This window comes from Ambystoma mexicanum, chromosome 3q (assembly GCF_040938575.1).
Source record: "Ambystoma mexicanum isolate Mex_15411 chromosome 3q, UKY_AmexF1_1, whole genome shotgun sequence".
Taxonomy (NCBI): domain Eukaryota; kingdom Metazoa; phylum Chordata; class Amphibia; order Caudata; family Ambystomatidae; genus Ambystoma; species Ambystoma mexicanum.
In genome coordinates this window covers 1265491753-1265515064 of record NC_090926.1, presented here as the reverse complement: position 1 = coordinate 1265515064, position 23312 = coordinate 1265491753, and the positions used below count along the sequence as shown (strand labels likewise).

The 23312-nt window shown below is 48.6% G+C and overlaps 1 protein-coding gene across 3 annotated transcripts in view; it reads right to left on the bottom strand.

The window, feature by feature from the left end:
* LOC138447860 (lysosomal alpha-mannosidase-like) overlaps window positions 1-23312 on the bottom strand; it is a 493239-nt gene that overhangs the window by 352765 nt on the left and 117162 nt on the right. For all 3 annotated transcript variants that reach the window (XM_069604300.1, XM_069604302.1, XM_069604301.1), the window contains 2 exons: window positions 9183-9290; window positions 7135-7251 (listed from right to left, as the gene is read on the bottom strand). In XM_069604300.1, the coding sequence (XP_069460401.1) occupies window positions 7135-7251; window positions 9183-9290 (225 nt within the window). The remainder of the gene's footprint in view (window positions 1-7134; window positions 7252-9182; window positions 9291-23312) is intronic.

The following is a 23312-nucleotide window of genomic DNA, read 5'->3' as shown; positions in this document are numbered from 1 at the left end:
CGTGAGGAGAACCATCTCCGGTTCCAGAAGCACCTCAAGACCTTCCTCTTTGCTTCTGCTTTCTTTCCTCCTCTCCCCTGCTGAACTCCGGGCTGAAACTGCACTGGTCACCTGTCTACCCTCCGATCTCGGGCCCTGACCCCTCCCCTGCCATTTGCACCCATGCACTGCCTCCCTGGCATCCCCTGCAGTTGGGGACTGTTTTTCTTTATCAGCCCCCTACCAGCACTTGACACCTGATGTCTGCACTTACCCTTGCACTTGCCACCAGCTGGTCATACTTTTACTTATTGCTTTATCTATTCTATTTATTTTACTGTCGTTCCCATGTACTGCACTGCTCCCTTCCCTTCCCTTTCCCCTGCACTTTTCCCCTTACCCTGCACTTACACGATCTCAATGTCACCTGGCCTAGTAAAATCGTCGTCTCTGTCCTCCCTCTGTTCCCCCTCCCTTGCCCCGTCACACATTGAAAGACTTGTGTATAGGCGTGTTATAAATGCCATATCATAACTTGGAGGATTTGGTGCGCCTCCTTCCCGCAGGTCACTCGGTAGTCCGCTTCCCCTTTCTCGAATGATAGTGCAAACGGGAAGGCCCAACAGTAGCATATGCCCCTTTCTGTCAACCATTGTATGATGGGGCAGCAGTCTCTGCGACGAGTTAGGGTGAGTCCCGACAAGTCTTGGAACACCTGATCGTGTCCCCTTCATATTGGAAGCTGCCCAGTCTCTCGGCTTTCTCTATGACCTCCATATATCTCAGCAAGTGGAACACTATTGACCTTGGGCCCTTTGCTCCTCTGCCACCTCCTCTGTGCGCCCTCTCCAGTTGTACTTCCTCCCCCCCACCAGGTGAAAAGTTGATTAATCAGGCCTTGTACTTTCCTCCCAACCTCCAACAGAGACTCTCCCTTTTCTTCTCTGACCCCCAGGATGCATAGATTATTCTGGCACTCTATTTTCCAGGCCGTCCAGCTTTAGGACGGTTTCCTCCTCCCGCATTTCCAGGTCGGTTAAGCAAGCCTCATACTTCAAATCCAGGAGGTCCACCTGTAGATGTTTTTTTTCCATTCCCTCCATCTTGTCCTCTAGTTTATCCACACAACCCTTCAGGTCGCATATCGAGGCTTGATGGTCTGTCCATATCGCCTTAATTTCTTTAAGTATGTCGTTGAGGTTGTCTCTGGTCAAGGCTGGTGCTGGTGTGCACCCCCCGCTGCCATTTCTTCTTAGGCTGAGTGGCTCCCTCTCACGTCTGCCACCCAGTCTCTCCCGAAATGCAGCTGGGCCTGTACTCCTGCCTGCACCCCGCTGCTATGCTTTGGAAATCCTTGGTTCCTCTCCAGTGTAGTCCCAGGCGGTGTGCCTGTTAGGGAGAATTCTCACCAAAGTGCCAATTCCCTCTACCTTAGAGCCCTCCAGCTCTTTTGCTAAACTTTAGGGCTTTGAACTTTTTGAATCTGTTCGTTCTCTCTTGTTTTCTTTGAATATAGTGTTTTAGATAACTCCATAGGCATCATCTTTTGTTATGTGTCACACAGCATCTTCAGTGCAGAGGCACAGGGATGTCTTTCAGACTCCCCAAGACCCAACTACCTTCCCTGGGACTGACTGTCTCCCAGAGACTGTAAAGTTAAATTGACTTTACTCATCTTTTTAAATTTGCTAGACCCAGCACACACTGCCTTACAGCAGAGTGCTGGAAGGATTGCCTAGCATTCCCTATGTCCAGAAAACTCATGTAGCCCTCAAAAGCTACCCTTTCCTCTCAGAATGGCTGGTGGCAGTGGTATTACCAAGATTTTCCTGACCAGGAACCGTTTAAACGCTCTGGTAGCTAAAATCAATGGAAGCCATATTTTTCAAGATGGCATCTGAGCCCCCTTTGTAAAAACAGCTTTTTTCACCATTTCTTTTTGGAAAGGGCCTTCTTGTGTTTGTCTCTAGGCGCCAAACCAGGTTTGGTCCCTTTGTTCGTGTGCCTTTGGCGGGCTTCAGGTTTGAAGCCCTCCCCTGGCGTCTGAGTGTCTGGGGTGGACAGGAAGTGAGGGAGGTGCCCAAACTCCCTGTGCGTAGTCTCCTAGGAGACCTGAATGCACACTGGCGTGAATGGATGGCTGGCTGTCCTGCAGGACAGCCTCCCTGCTGTGTGAGTGGCAGCTAAGCTGCGAATGAATGGTAGCTGACTGTTTAAAAGCAGGTCTCTGGGACTTGGAAGGCAGAGTCAACCACTGTAACAAAAGAACTGAAGCTGAGCTGAAGGAAGACGACTACTGCAACTCCTGGACCGTTGGTTTGCCCGGTGATGCCCTGCTGCAGGTCCGAATCGCCTGAAACTCCCTCGACAGAGAAGCCCCTGCAAGAACGACTTCCCTCGAACTGGTGGGAACAACCTCTCCGAAGCTGTCTGGACACCGTCCCGAAACGGGTCGAATTTTCATCAGAGTGCTGTTGAAAACCGGATAGCCAGTAGGGAAGGAAACTAGATGGTCTTTAAGGCACTCGCAGCTTAAACCGAAGATTTGCGGAGTACTGGACTCGAACCCGAGCAGTGCAGGAACCTCCCGACGTTCTCCCTCTTGTCCCCACGACTGAGGCCCAGGAACAGCGAGATCTGCCAGACTGCCAGGCTCACTAACCTTTGCTGCTGCTTTTTCTTCATTGAACAAGGTACTGTGCAACGCGGTAGAGAAACCCTCTTTGCCGCAGTGAAACTTTGTACAATTTTCCCAACTTTGGAGTCGTGTTCGCTCCTAAACCTACATCAAACTCTTTTATCTGCAAACTACTTCTAAAAACTTTGGCAAAGACTTAACCGTCAGAACTGTGCTGTCCTATCCAAGACAGTGAACTATTGACTTTGGCCCAGGCCTTTTGAATTGAACTGCCTCTCACAGTGAACTGAACTCTTTGCCTATCTACAGAAAGTAATTGTGGTAATTCATATAAACCTTGTCTTTTTACTCCCATTGTTGAAATACTGAAGTGCCATTTTGCTCTCACTTTGGTGCAGCCTAACTTGTTCAGATATTAATGGCTTTAGTATTGGAGTATATTATTGTGTGACATTGAGCTGCTTATTCTAGTGTAATGTTTTCTAACTAAGTGTGTAAATAAATTAATATTGTTTTACCAAGAAACCCTAAGTGTTTGCTTGAATCACTGTATTTGAAAGTCTGTTGTGTAATAACTGGTACTGCTCACATCCCTCTTGAGATGAGCCTGGCTGGCTGCTCTGTCTTGCTACCAACAAACTGTGTGGTACAGACTTATACCAAAAGGTAAGATTGTGCTTACACATGTAGTCTTAATTGTGTGTAGTGTTCCCAAAAGGTACTGCATGTAATTCTGCCTAACAGTGCCCAATGGTCGGTGTGTCCACTGGCTAACACTGGGTCTTTCTTGAGTTAGCTTTCAGCCCTTGGTGACTCCGAGGTGGTCTCCCTTGGTCCCCGGCTGTTAATGTGAGCCGGGGGGCGTACTCGTGCACCTAACAGTGTCCCCCTTGTTCTTTGTAATGTCCATTTGGTGGGCGTTGGGGCAAGTCTTTCACCTCCACGGGCCCGGGTCCAAATAAACTGTCCCTCCGCTGCTCCCCGTGTGCTCCCAGGCCTCTGCCTGCCGTAATATGGCCGTATTATCAGGTGGGGGAGGGCAGGCCACCACAGCACAGCTTCACTTGTGTCCTGCACAGGGCCAAAGTTGAAACAAGGCTCCGGGCTCGGGCAAGTGTCTCATGGCGTCTCCTCCACCCTCCATCTCACCTGCTGCATGCAGTCCGGAGGGCTTCCCGTGTGGCTGTCTTCTTCACTGCGGGGCAGCCGGATCAACGTTGTGGAACCACTGTGCAGCTCCTCCTATCTCTCCGGGTACCTCGTCCCGCTTCACGCCGGCTCTGCCACCTCTTCCATGGTCTGGTCACCACATGACAGGCTGACTCCACGGGTCGCTGGCTCCGGTCCTGCGCACCTCGCTTCTGGTTCCCTCTCGCCTCGGGGGCACCGCAGGACATCCTCTCTGGGCGCCCGTCAGGCCCATGCACTACAGGCCTGCTTCGAGCTGTGCAACAGATCGCCATGCGCACCGCCCGGGTTTTATAGCGCCCTGGCCTCCAGCCCTGTCCAGGACCTCAAGGGGGTGTGCAAAATGTTGGTTGCCACTGATTCTGCCAGGGGTTGGGGGAACCCGAATGCTTCAACAAGACGGGCTCTAGTGGAGCAGAGATCTCACATGGGCATCAGGGACCGCCCCCCCGGGGGTCTCCCCTTTAGCATTTTTAAGAGCATCACCCACGGCCTTACCAAATAAGACATTGGGCATATTTAGCAGTATTTCTAGTTTGAAACCTGACTGCCATAACCAAGAATAGAGTAAAAGTACCCTCGGCTTTGTTTCGACCAGCTGTGTCTACTGCATCTAAATTATTTTTCATAATGCTGTTGGCAACTTGTTTGCCTTCAGACACAGTTTTGCGAATTTGTAAAAGTAGCATTTCTGGAACAGCATCAAGTTGGTCATGGACACTGTCCCAAAGAGAACGGTCGTTGCTGGCTAATAAGCTGTACTGCTAGCGATGCGTACCCGATAAGCTGCTGATCTTGGCACTTTCTTGCCTAGAACATAAAATGTTTTGCTCTCTTTTTTGGGTGATGCCTCAGCTGAATCTAATGAGTGCCTGCCCTTTACCTTGAGACTCTGACTACTAGGGAATCTGGTTTAAGATGTTCCCTAATGTAAAGGGGATCAGTAGGCACAGGTTTAAAAGGTTTTCTAGACATGGGGGATTGACTGCCCTGGTTAGGGAGGGAGTCGACAAAGAAGGCTGAATATGTTTAGCAACTGACTGAAGTAAGGGAATAAACTGGCCATCACACTCCCCCCCCCACCCCAGAAGATGTAATCGACAAAATGTGTCTTTTAAGACTGGATTTTAAGATGATCAGCTGCTTTAATAAGGAGATCATTGTACTGAATCTGGTCATGTATTGGGAAATCTGTAAGAGGCTGGTCTAGATCCTCGGGGGATGGCAACACACGTCAGGATCATCATGATCCTGGGTATCCTGATCATTATCAGTGTAAACGTCATCACCTGCACCTTGGTGTTGATCTTATTCATCATCAGGTATTGAAATGACTGTTATGGGTTGGACAGGAGATTGCAAACTTTGGGATTTAGCAGGAGGTTCTCTCTAATACATCAAATATTTTTGTTTTAATGTAATTGTTCTTTTAGAACTGGTTCTTTTTCCAGAAAGTTTACAAAAAATGACATGTTATCCATAGTCCTCTCAAACCTTTCTTTAGTCCAATAACCTGTACTGGGGCATTTTGGAAATTGAAAGCTATGGAACCATCTTCAGCCTGAAAAGTGTGACGTGAATGTAAAACCTCCGATATATGAGACAAAGCAGATTTATATTGTGTTTGTTTCGGCGTACCTTCGAATGACATGAAAACTTGTTTAGAAACTTGTTTGTGGTGTGTCTTTCGATGTACCGTCAGAGTGCATTAAAGATTTATGTTTCAATGCTTGTCGTTCGGTACGCATATAACCTGTATCTTTATGCACAGTAGTCGATAGATGTCTGTTTAGGGTCTTTGTCTTGTGGCAAACGTGAAGACGAGGGCCAAGAGGACGAAAGATGCTTAGAGCTAAAATCAGTGGTAATGCTTTTATCTGAAACCCATGCTTCGACTTTTTAGCCGATTAACGTCTAAGGATTGGGTTAGTGTGGGATTGTTCATGTGTGCCTTTGTCACCGAGTATGGTCACCATCACAGGACCGCTGGCCTGCTTCTCGGAGGCAGGGTCTGGCACGTGGGATTCGGGAGAACCATAATGTCTTCAGCTTCACTTCATGCACCATAGCTGCCTTGCTCTTCATCAGACTCTTCTGCTTCATCAGACTTTTCCGTGCATGTTGGGTTATCTGCTTTGGCCTGCATTGCTTAGGCCACCCAACGTTTATTAAGTGTCTTTTAAAGTTTTGGTTAGAAACAATTAACAGGCAGACAGCGCTTTTTGGTGTGACCTCCTGGAAGGCAGTGGTTGCACACACGGTGTTTCTTTACACGGATACTGCCTACTGCAGGATGGACAGAACTTAAGTATTTTCCAGGATTCATTTCATAGAGCGACCGACCATGATGGCAGAAATAAAGCAATCTGAGGGACATCGATTCGAAAGACCATGGGTACAGTACACGCCGCACTAGGGAGTATTACAAACACGCCCAGTCGACGTCCTTTTTGGACTTAAAAAACAAGTCATCCAATACTCTGCACCTACCACTAAATGTCGGCCAACACAAAGCATTCCATTCCAAGCAGATCCACAAGCCACAGAAATAATGATTACAAATGACATTTGGTTGTTGACATGAATATTCTTATTTTGTTCATAGAGACTTCCCTAATGAATCTGTTAACTTGGGCCATGGATTATGTGATATTTAGAGCACCAAACTGTATTGCAATGTATATTGTATTTATTTGATTAAAAAAGCCTTTCGACTATATTATAATTTTAAAATTATGTTTTTGAGTGATATACTATGTGCTAAATGTATTTAATTTCTTTTTACAATGCACCTAATACCATACCCGAGTTCGTTTTCTAAGCGCGGATCTGGTATTTAAACCTCTGTTGCTTTGCGCAGTCTTGCTTCCAAGACCAGTGCGTTGCCCCTGTGCTATCCTCTGTTCACACAAATTTCATTTCTTTGTGTGTTCTTAAAAGGCCTAATAAATAGTTGTATTTTTATACATGGACTGTCTAAGCTGAATTAGTGTGTGTGGACTCACTGAGGCCCTAGACTACTCTCCTGGGACCAAACCTGGACTGCTCTCCACACTACTTTGATTGGGTTCTGGCTAAACTCTGAGTCTCCCCGTTCACCATAACTACGGTGCTGTCCTAAAATCTTCCCAAAAGGGATGATTTTAGAAATCAATCTCAACACTCCCCTCCATTGAAATTGGCCTTGAATAGTACACCACTTAAACCAATAAGTCAGGCGGCCATGAGGGACACTCGTCTGCCTAGTTCAGGGTAGGACAGACACCCTGAACATGGGGCTGAAGAAACCCTCCCAATGCTACATAGGATTACCCTAGTCGGCAACATACCTGATTTGTTACGGAGTGGCCAGCGGGGTCTGTGACCTGATATGCAGCTCCACTGACAGGCAAGCGCACATTCCATGTCACTGTCCGTCCCAGGGGGTTGTACAGGTACACAATAAACTGAAAAGCAGAGAAAGAGAGTTACTAGCACAAACTGGTTCTCCAGCATTAGCATCTCCCATACACCCATGTGCAGCATTCCCCATTTTCGAGACAGGCCCTTTGCCACCTGGGAATAGCTCATGTGACGATTTCCCTGGCCCGATTCTGTATGCAGACAGTTCGGTCATCATAGCACCCAGCGGCCAGCCCAAGCTAGAGAATGCAGGGCAAGAAAGAGGTAAACAGGGAATTCCCAGACCTCCCTCCACGAGTTCAAGAATTGGCTTTGGGGGGACCAGACTATAGAAGTAGGCTCAGTCAGTCTCCAGATGTGGAATGTCCAAGCAGAAGTTGGAAGGTGTTTGGAGGAGACCGTCGAGCAAGAAGCTATAGGGAATTGAGGTAATTGGAGGAGGTTTTCCATCTAGTAGGAGTTTATTAAAAAGGAGATTTGGTTGAAAGAGGTTTGCCATCTGAAAAGGTAGTTGCTGCGCAGGAGGTGGACAGAGGAAGTCAGCTGCCATGGGAAGAGAGAGAGAGAGACCAACTGTCTATAGGGGTCAGATTGTCGTCCCCTTAAACCAGAGGAGGGGAGGACCAGGACACCTCCATAGCCCCTGCATGGTTGTGGCGGGACAGACACGCACCTACATGGAGCAATGAGTCAGTGCATATCAAAGGGCTAGGAAACCCTTTGTGCGTTAGGCCCTCATGAGTGGGCTATCCCAGGGACTAAGACCATACATCAGGGATGCGGGCCATTGACTGATATTAGTATCAACCCTTTCTGGAGAGCCTGGAAGTACCCTGGGGGAGGTGGATCTTTCCACCTTGCTGGAGGTCACCACGGTACCAGGCTCCCTTCTGGGGAGAACCACAGACCAGGGGCAGGCAATTGGAAACATTGGACATCTCCCTTGTGCCCAGTCCAGTGCATGAGGGAAGCCCTGGCCCAGAGCAGCATTTAGTATCACCACCCAAGAGGATCAGAAGGAGAGCCAAGCTAAAGGCACACCCTAAAGAGTCCATGGAAAAGAAAATCTCCTGAACTGGGTGTAGGAATTATGAAAACCTACAACCCAAATGCAAAGACTGGTTTCTACAGGACTAGACTCTGCGTTGGAGCTTAGCCTCTAGATGTGCGAAAGGCCTTTTCTTTTGCACAAGTCTGGCACTTGCACTCACTTCCTGGAGACAGTCCCAGGTAGGAAAAAGCAAACACCCAGAGAACACTATTGCTGCTGTGAAGCCATGTTTAGTCCCCTTACCCCCCCAGACCCCTCCCAAATACCATGACTAGAGATACCTACCAGCACTTACTGGACCCAATAAGTTGGGTTTATTGCAATATAACATTTGAAAATCAAAACAAAGGACTGGTCTTGTGTGCACTTGACATTCACCACATACGAAAGTCGCATATGGAGAGAAATTATCACATGAAAGCAAGGATATGAGGCAAGCAAGGAGTGCTGGGGGAGGGGGATTGCTAAAGGGATTGAGGGGTAGTGAAGGGGAGACAGAAGAAGGGTGAAAATGCTACCAGCATCTTGGAGTCTCTAAACCAACAGCATCATATCAGAGAAGGTGTACATCAAACCTGCTGGACTGTCTGGTGTTAAGACCGTTGATATGTCACTTTGCACAAAGTGATCCAGGGTCACCAGTAGGTGCAGGGAGGAAGTGACACAATGTTGTAGAAAGAGCTACAACTGGACAGAAATTGCACAATGGCACAATACGAGTAGATACAGGGGATGTGAGAGGTGAAATGGGGAGAGCACAGGGTAGAGAGGGAAGCACTGACTGTGGGTTCAAGGCCAGTGATTGATAAAGTAGTGGTAGGCTGAACGTCAGAGTGGGTGCCGCAAGGCTTGGTGGAGAGCCTAACACCGAAGCACTAGTGACTGTGGCAGGTTGGAGCCAGTGAATGTTATAGGTGCCATTACCGTTGTCGAGTTCTCGGTCAGAGGACACACACTGATGTTCAGGTAATCGCAAAACACAAAGTTTTCCTTGCTGCCGATTAAACTGGATAATGCATTATTGATCAGCACCTGAGAAGAGGGTAAACAAGAGATCAGGACTGTAATACAAGTCTCAATATTTCACAGGTCACGTGAACGTGAGTGGGTTCAGGGACCCTCAATGAGTCTACAAAGTAATTAAATTTAGACAGTCAAGTATAAAATTGCAGTTATTTATTAAAGGCCTTCTGTACAGACTGGAAAATTAAGCTAACGGGTAGTATTATCAAACAACACTCCATGATGCAAGTATGAACAGTCACCATAGGTTAAAATATAGATACAGTCCATGATGGAACCAGATCTCCAGGCAATAACCTATTTTAAGGAGTCCAACCTTTTGTGCTTTATGCCCAAAAGTCTCAGAAGCCACAATGTTTCTCACCAAAAGGAAGTCTCTGTAGGCAAGTTGTAATAGGCTTGTGTTGATGATTGTTTACAAATTCTACAACAATTTGACCAGAGTTTCTCTCTTCCAGACCCAAGGCTAACCCAGGGGCAGGATACTTGACCCAAGTTGGACGATCCTTAAGGTGCGTGGAATAGAATAAGGAGACAAAGGGACTTGTTCCCAACGTTATCCTTTGGAGGACCGGAGGGTGGGGGGGACGGGGGATGCACTGCATTTACTGACCGCCCGCCCGCCCCCTGACTCAGATTTTCCCCAGATCTTCTGGGCTCTCGATCTTCTGCCATTGGTTCTGGTCAGAGTTGCCCAGGAGTTGCGGGGTCAAGGATCAGGTGCAGCTGGAAGATGCAACCTCCATCGATGAAAAGAATCCAAGAGCCACTGATGCAATTCTCTTCAGGACTTTGCACAGGTTGGGGGAAGGCTAGTACAAGCAACTGCCTCTGCACACAGGGAATGACCGGTGTCCTTCCAGTCGCGATCACAGCAACTGCAGGACAGATTCCCCTAATGCTGGAAAGCTGAAAGTCAGAGAAGGCTACTAGCAGTACAAGCTGGCAACCACCGAAGTTCCAGATTTGAACACGGTTAGGGAGATTTATCATGTTTATGCTTCAACCCTCTCCTAGCGAGACCCCCCTAGTGAGACCCCCAGCATTTTTGCTGGTCTTCTGGTCCTTTTTCTTTCAATCCTGAATGAGTGGAGCCTTTTTCCACTCATTCATTCATGTGGGTTCTGTCTTTTAGAACTCTATTCTGTGTATACTTCCTGTCTGTACTATGGAGTCTGTCTGCTCCATAGCCTTTAAAGACATCTGTGTTTTTACTACTGCAGCACACAGCTCCTTATGCGCACCGTCGCTAGGGAACCTTAGGGTCCTCCAAGATTCTTTTTCTATATCCTCAAGTATATCTCTCCAAAAAGTCTATAGTCTGAGAGATTGGTACACACCTCCTTCAGTAGAGTGCCAAGGCGCTACCTAGTATCTCCCTTCCCTCTGCTCCTGTGACTTTTTACTAACATGGACAATCTCCTAGTTATGGCTAGTGGCAGTGGACACATTCTACCAACTATTGTGTCATTTCTATACCGCAGGCTATGTCCATAACCAGTAGTGCACAATAGGGGCACCCAAGTACCAACTTGGCGACGCCATTACTCGTGTGGCTGTCCTTTATTAGCCCTTCTTCTACCATTCTGTGAGGGGGAGGTCAGTGTGTGCGTTTGTCCTTGGGTATCCCTACCTAGGCTCCAGAGTGTCTGATCAGGCAGGAAGTGGGGGAGGAGTCTTCCGCCCCCCTGTCATTTGTCTGCCAGAGTGTCTGAATAGGACCAGCTCCCACAGGCAGTCTGGCTGTTCCGATTGGACAGCCATGCCCCTTTCTGTAAAATGCGGAGAGAGATTGCAGAGGAGTGTGTGCTGGAACTGTATAAAAAGGTGAGGCTTCCGCAGTGAAAATAGACCACAGGAAACAGAAGTAACCGAAAAAGAAGACGACCAGAGAAGCCTGCAGACCCTTTGCAACACCGTGAAGCAACCACTGCTGTCCTGACCTTGTTTTCTATGCGCCAGAGGAGCTCTGAAGGGGACTCCTTTCCTTTGGCTGGTGGGACCATCCAGTCCCTAGACAAACTTCGAATTGAGCCATCTCCCGAGGTCCTAGGAATTTCCAGAGCTGTAGAACCCCAATACCAGGAGACCTGCTACCTATTTTGAGTGAATCATTGTGGAAAGGCCAAATCCATCCAAATCTTTGCTGAACCTGAAAGGACCATCCAGAGATCTGATCCAACTTGCCCAGAACCCCCTCGGAGTGCGGGACTGCAGGAATCGAAGAAGATTGACCGGACGATCCGTGTCCTTTGTTGGTACTGCAGAAAAGGTCCCGAAACCGCACAGTGAACCAAGATGTCACTGAAAGTCGTGCCTCAGATCCTCCATCAAGACTGTTGCTGAGAGATCCCGCCCATTGTCCTGCCTTCAGTAATCAGACCAAGGAATCCGGAGGTCGGGTCCAGAGCTGCAACATCGCGGAGCATCCAGCACGAACATTTTCTTCAAACCTAAGATACTGTGGGGAAAGACTGGAGGAAATCCTCTGGAACTCTTCGCATTCTGCTACTTGCCAAGACTTTGAGCCCTCTCTGAACTACCTGTAGCTAGGGTTGTGTTTTTGGACTTAAAAGACTTGCTGTGCGAAGAAACCCTCTCTAAAACAGTGAACCAAGCTAATGTTACACTAACTAACCATTTTCCTCCCTTAAAGTAGCTTTACTATATGTGTTTGCAGAGTGAATGTATTTCCGTATAAACTGTTAGCCACTGCAGGTGCACGTAGTAACCAATGGTCTTTAATCCTTTCTAAAGTTGCTATAACCGCGAACAAACACGAAAGTGAAAGTGTCCTTTGAAGCGTATTCTCAAGTACTCCAAAGTGTTCTAGTGTAAACATCTAAAGTATTTAAAGTTATTCTGATGTATTTATAATAAATATATAATTGTATATACATTATAAGTAAGAATTCCTTTGGTGTGCATGTCTAACTAAGGTTCAGTGTACTTATCTACAGCTCACATCTTCCTCTTAAAATAAGCCTGACTGCTCTGCCACTCTACCAAGGTCCTGAGTTAATACAGACTGATACTAAGAGTTGGGGATTTACAAACGACTGGGATAGCTTACTAAAGTCTTACTACCTGTAGGACTTCAGGAAAACTCCCCTAACAAATGCAGAAAGGCAACACTTCGGGAAAGGTAGCCCAGAGGGAGTTGGGCAGTCCAGGGACATTCCGAAAGCTCAGAAGGACAGGATCCTCAAGATGGCGTTGATACTAGTTGGTCCCACTAGTCCAAGGATTAAAGCATCACTCGGGGTCATCAGAGGAACAGCGCTTCACTGAATTGGCTACTGGAAGGGATGCTGGGCCACTTCACAAGGAGTCGTCAAATCCTCACCAAGCTGCTATTCTTTGAGGGATTCATGGCTCCAACGATGATCTGAAGAAATGGCTAATACAGACACACACACTTCTGTGCAAGTGCATGGCCTTATAAGGACTTTCCTGACTTGAGAAGGCAGGAAGAGGGACACACTGCATTATGGCAAAAGAACAAGCGACATTCATGTGGCACTGCCATTTTAGGGCACTAGCCACATTTAATAGCCATAAGCTGCCTACACAAATGTGCACACCAATAATAATACAAAAACATACAGATTTAACTACTGCCACCAGCTTGTCTTTAGGCAAACCTAAAAGTAATCAAAAAGCTTACGTGTACAAAAACCCATTGCATTGCACTGTAAGGTGCTGTGCGCAAAGTTAAAAAGTACAAGAATTAAAAAGGGAAACATTTCCCCAGAGCTGATGGTGAAGAATTTTCCCCATAACCATGAGCAAGCGGTGAGCTTTACTTCCCTTCAAAGAGTCAGAACAGGATCGAACAGAACAATGAGAATGGGCTTCCATAGGAAACCAAGGAGGGAAAGTGGCAAGAAAATACATCTTTCCTAACAGCAGGTTCGAGACCCGCGAAGACGAGAAGTGCAGCAGGATTTGGGCCAATGGAATTCTATGACAAATGTAATTGAATGAGGGGGGGGCTAGAGACACTCTAATCACCAACACAGGACCCAGTGATAAGTACACAGTTGTGGTTCCCAAAAAGTCAAATCATCAATGGTGAAACGAACCAGCGAGTAGAAAGTCTTCTTTTGCAGGGCAGATTACAGTACCCAGTCACCCAGTCACTTGATCTTCAACCCAAAACAATCTGCCCTCCTTGGAGGGGGACCCACCAGCAAGAGTGGCTCCAGGAAGACCCAAGAGCCCAAGCAAGCAGGTTTCCGGGGGCTAAATTAACTTAGGGGCAACCAACCAGCAATAAAACGGTCCAATGACAAAGGCAGAAGGGGAGGTGGTTTAAGACTGCCCAAATGAATGTGAGAGGCAGACTATTGATGTCCCAATACCCTTCTGGGAGACGGCAGCTTCCTGCATTGTCAGGCAGAAACCTGTGCAGTCCCCTCTGGGACCACTGCAAAAGATTTAAGACTACAGGTGTTTGGCAGTAAACCCACTTTGTAGCAGTCTGTACCACACAGATTCACTTGGTAGCTGTGGCTGAGCAGTCAGACTTCCCTCAAGAAGAGTTAGGCAGTATACAGAGTATTCACAATAGGTCAAGAGAGCACAATAGAACAAGTAAACACTGACCAGGGCTTGGTGTAAAAGAGATATAATTATTTATTTAAAACCACATCTAGATAAACACACAGGCACTAACAGTAAGCAATTCAAAAACACGGTCACTAAAAGATATACACTCCCTTAAAAGAATATTAGACAAGTCTTAAGTAAAGCCCCACTTAATTTCAGACAGCGGTGAGCGCTTAACGTAGATGGCACTCTAATAGTTCGTTTTAAAAAGGGAGAGAAAAGCAGAGAACAAATTGAAACAGATCCCAACACTTTTACAAGAACATAACAAGAGAGGACGGCAAAGTAAAACCGTGAATTCAGAGTCAGTAGGCCGGATCCGCTTTAAGAGGATCGAAACGAAATGTGTCCAAGGTCACACGGTTGCAGTGCACAGAAGTCTTGTAATGGTTCAAACAGGAGTTGGACCAAAGAAAGGGACCAGTTAGAGGGCCAAGGCGGGCAGCCCAGTCCAGAAGGTTAAGGGGTTATTATTACCTTGTAGCAATCTTTAGAAAGGGAGGCCTGGTGGACACGGTACCTTAAAGTGGTGAGAACACTCCAGCGGGGGCAGTTGTTCCTGGCAGTGGATGCAAGTCGGTGCTTCGTCCAGGGGAAGAGAGGGTCTCGTCGTGGAGGAAGACAGGAGTTCGTTGCACTGCCAGGGAAGAAACCAGCCGCAGAGTTTCTCAGGTACAAGGAGCGGTCCGTTGATTCGCGGTTCAGTGGTGAGTGGCTATCCGGCCGCCGGGTGCTTGGCACGGGCAGTTCGACCACAAACCGGTCTGGGGTGCGAAGAAAGAAGGTAAAACTGGTTGTGCCCACCAGTCAGGGGAAGAAGCCTCTCCAGCCGGGAGACCTTCTCTGTCGTTGGGAAGTGGTGAGTCGGTTCCGAAGGGCTCCACCGGTGGTGTTGTCGTGGTAGGTCGGCTCAGCTTCTCCCTCGTCGGATTCTCAGGTCCTGTGGCAACTTCTGAAGTTCTAGTCCCCAAAGCCCTGCTTTTATGCAGCATACCCCCATTCACTCAGCCTAGCTGTCAATCAAACATGCTAAGTGGTGAGCCGGCCGATCACACAAGAGTGCGACTTGAGTTACCAAGGTAACTCAGTCCAGGGTGCCTAAACCCCCTCCCACACCCCCTGTAGTACCCAGACAGAGTGGCACCACTTTTGGAGGCTTCTGTGGAGAAGCCCGCCAAAAAGTGGAACGAAGGGCTCGACTTGGGTTGGAGTCACAGAAGAGAACACAAACGCCATTTTAGAATCGAGTCCTGGCAAAAAATACCAACCAGCGAATTAATATTAATTAAATAAACCGGCGGTATGTTCGAGGCTATGAGAATTAAATAATTAAAGTTGGTAGCCTCGAACAATGGGAAAATCCCATAGGAAAATATTGGCATTCGACTATAACAAGTAGTTTCCACTGCCACCAGCCAAAACTCGATCAGGGGGGACGGAGACGTGCCCCTCGACTAACAGACCCTGGGGCAATCGAATTGCCCCGACCAGTACGTCCACAATATGATGGTTTGTACTGGTTTCTGTTAATAATTTGGCACTAGTAAAGCCAATGGTGACTTTACATGCCCTGGGAGACAGTAGTCAGTCCCAAGGTATGGAGTCCATGGTGGGGTGTCACTATGACACCCCTGTCTTACTGCATGGAGGGTGCTGTGTAACACACATAATAAAAACACATGAGACCCTATGGAGTAAAGGACCCCATAGCCCATAAAACATTACCAGTCCAAGGAACACCATAAATCATGTCCAAGAGTGGGAGAAAAAGAGTCTCACTCTTGGCAGGAGGAAAAAACAAACTCCAGAAATCCAGCAAAGCTGCTGGGGGACTCACTAGGTTAGGAAATTCAGCCTAAAGAGATAATTCTCCCTAACATGCATCAAGGCAGTAAAAATGGGAAAGCGATGGTAGCAGTACAATGGTCCAGAGACGGTGCCAGCACAGAAGTCCCAGTCCAGCCAACGAAGACAGGCCTGAACCGACATCCAGCAGCTAAAACTCCAAACCAGAGCAAAGGTAATGAGACAAGCACAGCCAGCATGGACAAACATAATCTCAAAATGCTCCAACAGGTAAGTGTACCAGCAGAGTTCAAGGGAACTGTGACTGAATTAGGGTCTCCCCTAGACATATTCATACACTCACAGCTGTCCTAAGCCAGCCCTCTAATCACACACACCAAGGGCACCTAAACAAAGGTTTTGGGGGCCAGCCAATCAGGTTATCCAAAAAGTTGCTAAACGTTCAGGTCCACCCACACAGTGTGTGGAATTGCTTGTGTGGGGATAGGGACTGGTCTAAACCAGAACCAACCACAAAAGAGGGTACAGGCCTGGGCTCAGAGAACAGGACTTAGACGAGCCATTGAGTTACTAATATTTGTTTAAGATATCACAACTGGTGAAGCCAAACCTAAATTACAGCACCTTACTCCCCAAGACAAGCTCTGGTCAACCATGGGACCTGTGACGAATTGAGGGAATCCGTGGGTTCTTCCCAGGGGGGAGCCTCACCCTTTGAGGCTAGGGAGGCGAGCCTGCTTAGCAAAACCCTGGCTAGGGATTTGTGAAAGCGGGACCTCACAAGGAGTGACTCCCCTTGGGGGGACAAGGACACCAGAGGAACTCCCTGTCACAAATACCCTATCTGCCTATATGGGACTGGAGAAGACTGATGTGGGGTCCCCAAGTTGGAAGTTGCAACATTGCTGGATGAAGGTAATGCTGAATAGCTTAACAGCTGAAAGGAGACGGCATGCCTTCTGGAGGGATGGCATGCCTCCTGGAGGGACGGCGGCTGGTGCAGATAAGCCCCAAAGTAACAAGTCGAAAGCGGTAGAAACCTTGATTTACCTGGTGGTGTGAACAATACAGCAGTTGTGTTGGGCTGGAAGCCAGCAAACGCCAAGAATGGGGAACAATGATGGAACGAATACTCAGTTTCTGGAGAAGACGAAGGCGAGAACAGAAAAGCTGACTGGGGCCCCGCAGCCAATTGCCACTCTCTCAGACGCTGGAGGGAGCAAATAGCGGCCTGGTCGCAAGACGCCACCCTAATGGAGCATACCCGAAAGAAACAAAGTTAATGGAGTTGCCCAGGCTAGAGTGAGGCAAATCGCAGAAACAACAAAAGTGAACAGAGAAGCCAGTGGGCAGAAGCTACCTACGGGTCAATCAGCAGACCGTCAGAGAAAGACTATCCAGTAGGGTTACGGGAACCCTGAAATCCTGTGCACTAGAGATTGGCCCCTGGGACTAAGAAAGACAAAGTCAAAGTCAGAAGGACTGAGTCATGAAGGGTCCAATCAGTTAAAGCAGGAACAAAATAAAGGGACAGTGATGGAGCTCCATTTTTGTAGAAGCAAGAGAAAAGAAAGATACATTTGTGGAGACTGATAAAGGAAAGCATATCTCCAAGAAGAAAAGTTGGGACATTTGGTTTATTAAAAGATCAACTTCTCATTGAGTGGATTGAGAGGGACTTGGGGAAATTTCCTTTGAGAAATTATAACCCAGTTTTGGAAATACCACACAGGATAAAGCTGGGGCCTGAGATCCCAAATGGGTTTTGAAGTAAAGTAGTTGGAGCACAGAACACGCGGGCTCCGACTAACGTTTGGAGTTCTATTTTGTTAAAGTGGTAGGTCCAGTTAGAGGACTATATATTTTTTTTTTAAAACTTTATTTATTGGTATTTATGCCACAACACAAATTCACACCCACATTAGGGTGGACTTTAAACCTTGCGCCACGACCCCAGACCCTCCCGGTAACCCTCCCCTGCCCCTCCAAAACCATGTCACTTAGATAGTGATTCTGCGCTAGCCGATTATGTGTCATTTCCCGCTCCCATTCCGCTGGTATTGTCCCCGCAATTGTTAGTCCTCATCTGGGGGCATTCTCCGAGTCGGAGGAGTCTGAGGGGTGCCCTGCTGCCTCACCCAACAGGAACAGTGTCAGTGGTCCCCATACGTCTGGAGGACGGGCGTGCAGGGGAAGGAGTTTAATGAAATCCGATTCAACGTCTTGGTAATAAAGCAAGTCCTTGCGCCAAGTGGTGAATGCCGGAGGGGGGCCTCGGCCCCAGGCAACGGCAACCCTCCTCCGAGCCAAAGTCAGCAGGATCCCAGCTAGTTTCCTTATCGGGGGTGAAAGCAGCCTGGTCATGCCCAATAGGGATGCTGTGGCACTTGGCTGAATTGGTTCACCCACAATTGCTGCAGTCGTCTCTAGTACCCTTTTCCAGAAGGGGGCCACCTCGGGGCATTCCCACGCCAGGTGAACAAAACCTGCTGAAATTGTCCCGCACCTGAGGCATTTCGCTTCTGCATCAGGGTGGTGTATGTTGGATTTTGCCGGTGTATGGTAGGTCTGATGAAGGAAGTTGAAATGGATGAGTTTTAGGCGTGAGTTAAGCGCCACTTTTTTAGTCTGTTTCAGGCAGTAGTTCCAGTCCTCATCTGATATGCTCATATGCAGTGCTTCTTCCCATCTAGCTTTGGCCCTAGTGATGGCCGGGGTTGTGGCAGGGGTGAGTGCTTTGTAAATCTGTGATACCAGCCTACCCTCGCCTTGAGCTTGAATGACATTATGTAACAATTGCCAGGTTGGTGGCTGACGAGGGAAGTCTGGCAGCAAGGCCTGGAGGGTGTAGCGAGTCCTGAAGTAAAGGAATATGTCCAGAGCCGTGTTGCCCCCTCTGTTTCTGGCTTGTTCTGGAGTTAGGAAGCCTTCTTCTGAGAAAAGATCCCCCAGGGTTCGAATGTTCAGTTTGTCAACCCAGTGGTGGAACACGGTCTCTGAGGTGAGTGGGACTCCGGGAATAAACTTGACAGGTAGGAGTGGGGAGTACCGTGTTATCACTTCTAGTCTTTGGGCCAGGGTCCTCCAGACCTTGTACGTCGTGAGCATCACGTTCATCGTGGAACTGGGAACTGGTGTGTGGCTCAGGATGATTGCGGTCAGAAAGTTTGGTGCTGCAAGGGCTCTTTCCACCTGTACATGTGGTCAGACCGCCTGGGGGGTGTACCAGTGGCTGAGGTACTGTGCCTGAGCTGCCCAAAAGTATCTTTCGAGATCGGGTAGAGCCAAGCCTCCATTTGTGACCGGTAGCGTGAGCGTAGTGTACGCCACTCTAGCTGGTTTATTTGCCCAGAGTAGCTCGAGGACCATGCTCTTTAATTTTTTTAAAAAGGCCTGTTGCAGCAGCAGAGGGATATTGATGAATAAGTAAAGTAATTTTGGTAGGATCACCATCTTCACCAGAGAGACCCTTCCCCAGAGTGTCAAAGGCAGTGACTTCCATCGAGAAATCTTCTCTTGGATCGACTTGACGACCACTTCGTAATTGTCTCGAAACACTTCCTGACAGTTTAGTGATAGATGTATTCCGAGGTATCGGACTCTGGAGGATTTCCATGAGAGTTGGAAGTCGTCTGGAAACTGTTTTGTGTTTGGGGTCAGTGGGAAAACAATGGATTTTGACTGATTAATTTTTAGCCCCGAGGCAGCTCCAAATTTGATGACCTCCCTCATGACTGGATTCAGGTTGTCTACTGGGTCACGGATAAATAGGGCTACGTCATCAGCATAAAGAGAGATAATGAGTTTGTGAGGGCCTATGATGAGACCTCTCTGTTGTCGCTGTTCCCTGAGTCTGGAGGCTAGTGGTTCCATCACCAGGGCGAAAATCAGGGCTGAGAGCGGGCAACCCTGTCTCGTGCCTCTTTGCAGGTCGATCGGAGCTGACTTGGTTGTGCCGACGATGATACTTGCACGTGGTCTGGAGTACAGGAGTGAGACTAGGTTGATGAAACGGGCGCCCAGGCCCATCCTAGTAAGCACTGCAAACAGAAACGGCCACTCCACCGAGTCAAAGGCCTTTTCGGCGTCAAGCAGAACCGCCACCGCCTGCAACGAGGGGTCCAATGCAGCAATGACACCGAACATTCTTCTAATTCCAAAAGTCGTGTTGCGGCCAGGTATGAAGCCGGCTTGATCTGCCAGCACGAGGGTAGGCATCAAAGGCATTAATCTTCCCGCCAGCACCTTGGCGAGTATTTTATTATCGAGATTGAGGAGGGATATCGGTCTGTAGGATGAGCATTCCTCTGGAGGTTTATCTGGTTTGTGCAGCAGAATAATGTTGGCATCACAAGTGGTGGGAGGAAGGTGACCCCTCTCTAGTGCTTCTTCATATACCGCCGCCAGGAGGGGGGCCAGTGTGCCCGCAAAGGACTTGTAGAACTCGCCCGTCAGACCATCCGGGCCTGGCGCTTTGGAGCTGGGGAGGGATTTTATGGCCTCCAGAATCTCCTCTTGGGTGATCAGTTCGTTCAAAGGTTCACGGAGGGAGTGTTCAACCCAATACAGCTCTGTGTCTTCGAGGTACTCCCGTGGGGCGGTCGAGGACTTGCACAATTTGGCGCTGTAGAGTTCTTGGTAGAAGATCCTGAATTCCTCAGCTATCTCCTTGTCAGTATGTACTATATTGCCTTGCTTGGTCCGAATGTGATCTATTTGGGTCAGTTTGGAGTCGGCTTTGATTAGGTTTGCCAAGAGGGCGCCGGGTTTCTGGCCTTCTCCGTACTGCCGGACTTGGCTATTGCGGTTCAGGAATTTGATCTCTCGGTCTGCCGCTTGATTGAATATCAGTAATTCCTCCTTCAGTGCCTTCGCAGTTTGGGGATCCATCCCGTTCGTGGCTTGTCGTTCCAGGTCCTTTAACTTCCCTTCGCTGGTTGTGAGCTCGCGTCTGATGAGTTTAAGGATGCCATTTTCTTTGGCGTGACACACTCCCCTGATGTAGCATTTTAGGGATTCCCAGAGTGTACTTGCTGAGGTGACTGATCTCGCGTTGGCTTCTAGGAACACGCTAATCTCTTCCTTCAGTTCGCTGGCGAACACCTCGTCTCTCAACGAGCCTGTCTTGAAACGCCATCGTAGTAGTGGTGGAGAAGGGGTGGCGTGTGCAACTTCAAGAAAGAGAGGAGAGTGGTCGGAGAGCGTTCTTGGGTATATAATGCAGCGTCTGCTTGACAATGGACCACTCGCTGAGACGAAGAAGTAGTCAATACGGGAACTTGTATTGTGTACCGCTGAGTGGAACGTGAATTCCCGTGCTTCCCCATTCGTGACCCTCCAGATGTCTAGTAGATTGAAGGCCTTGCAGATTTCATTTATTTGGAGTCCTGCTTTAGTTGGTGGGAGTTGCTGAGCTTTCGATCTGTCTCTTGATGAATCAAGTACAGTGTTCATATCCCCTCCCCAGATTATGGTTGCTGGGTCTAACTTGGAGAGCTGGGTAAGCACCCAACCGAAATTATCCGGGCCGTCCATGTTCGGAGCGTAGGAGTTAATAAGGGTCACCTTCTGGCCTGCTATGACTCCACTCACCAGAATCGCTCTCCCCTCTGCATCTCTCGTTGTGTGGATCAAACGGAAGCTCAGCCTCCTATGTATCAGAATAGCGACTCCTCTGGCGTAGGATGAATAAGAAGAGTAGTATCTGTGGCAGCCCCAACTCTTGGCCCACTGATGGTCCTTGCCTGGGAGAAGGTGTGTCTCTTGAATCATGGCCACGTCTACGTTGTGACGTCTCAGGTATTGGAGTATTTTCCTGGTTTTAGCGGGAATATTGCCCCCTCTTATGTTCCATGTCAGAACATTGAATGTGACGGGATGAACTTTCTATGTCGTAGCGTTACGGTGGATGCAGTTGGCCATGTCATGGCCTCAGGGTGAGATATGCAAGCACCGTCGCCTCGGGAGAGGACCCCTGTTGGATAGGGTGGCGTTGGTCCTTGCTTGGCAGGTGGAGAGCTGGGAGGTGGTTGTGGGCTAAAGACGCATAGTTTATTTTTGGATGAACACTGAGGGAACCATCCACGGGCTAACCCCAACTGGCCCGTGGATTTCCTTTCTATTGGGTGGGCAACCCCCAACAAGCCCACCGAGAGGACCCTCAATAACCAACTAGAACGAACTGTGGACACGTGGAAACCATGTCGCTGTGTAACTTGTGCTCCAACTGAGCTCGGCATGATTACCAATTGGTTGCCGAGATAACTTAGGAGACTAAACTGGAGCTGTGCCAGGGGCGTCAGGGGCCGTCCAAGTTCCCCAGTCCCGTGTCGTACTTATAGTAAATCGAGCCTGTACTTATGACAATCTGTCGTGTGGGCGTGGGCCTGCTCAGGACCTGCTGATTTACGGAGGATTTCTGAGGATTCTGTCTCTTTGGGGCCTTGGTCTGTTGGGGTTCGGATCGGGGCAGCCCATCCGGTCAAGGAACACGCCCGCCTCGTCCGGAGATTGGAAGAAATGAACCCTCTCCCCCTGTTGGACTCTGAGTCGTGCTGGAAAGAGCATTGAGTAGGGTAGTTGGTTGGCTCGGAGTCTTTGCTTGATGGCGGTGAAGGATTTCCTCTGGGTTTGAACAGTGGGTGAGAAGTCTGGATAGAAGTGGATTTTATCACCCTCATGAAGAAGTTCGCCCTTCTCCCTGGCCAGTCGTAGGATGGTGTCACGGTCTCTGTAGTTGAGCAGCCGTGCGATGATTGGCCTTGGCGGTGCTCCGGGGACTGGTCTGTTGGATGGGATCCTGTGTGCTCTTTCCACTATGAAGACTGGGGACATAGATTCTCTGCTGAAGAGTGATGTGCAGAGAGATTCTACGAACTCCTCCATTTTACCTTGTAGCCGTTGTTCCCTCACGCCTATAATTCTTATGTTGTTCCTCCTTGAACGACCCTCTAAATCCTCGCATTTGGCGATAGTTGTTTTCATTTGGGATTCCAGTAGTGAGACCTTGGTCGTAAGGGACTCTGTGCTGTCATCTAAGTTCGACACTCTTTGCTCTACCTCATCCAGACGTTCTGAGTGTGTGTCTATGCGGTGTTGTAGGAGGTCCACCTTGGAAGCGAGGCCATCCATTTTATTGTTAAGATTTCCTATGCCAGCTTTCAGTTCCAGAAGGAGTTCTTTGATTTCAGACGGGTTAACCTCCGGTTCCAGCTGAAGCGGGGGGACAGGGGCCGCCGCGTGGTCCTCGCTTTGAGAGGGGGCTTTAGGAGTCGCGCCACCTTCAAACGTTAGTTTCCTCTGCGATTTATCGTTCTTCCCCATTTCTGCGGTGGACCCACTGGTAGACTGTTATGTGACGCAGGGTTCTATTGTTATATTCTTATGGCAGGATTGTTCCGAGAACTCGTTCAGAGATGCCGGTATTATGGGGAATTGCTGCTGCGTTGCAAAGTTAGTAGGCGTTGTAGAGCTGCAATTTTGAGAACCACTGGGGCAGCCCTCGGATGACCAGCTGGGAGAGGATGGTGTTCCACTGTAGCGATCTGCTGTGTAGGTGACCTCCCTCGTGAGTGGCACAGACCCGAGGGGGGGGGGGGGACACTCCGCCGCGTT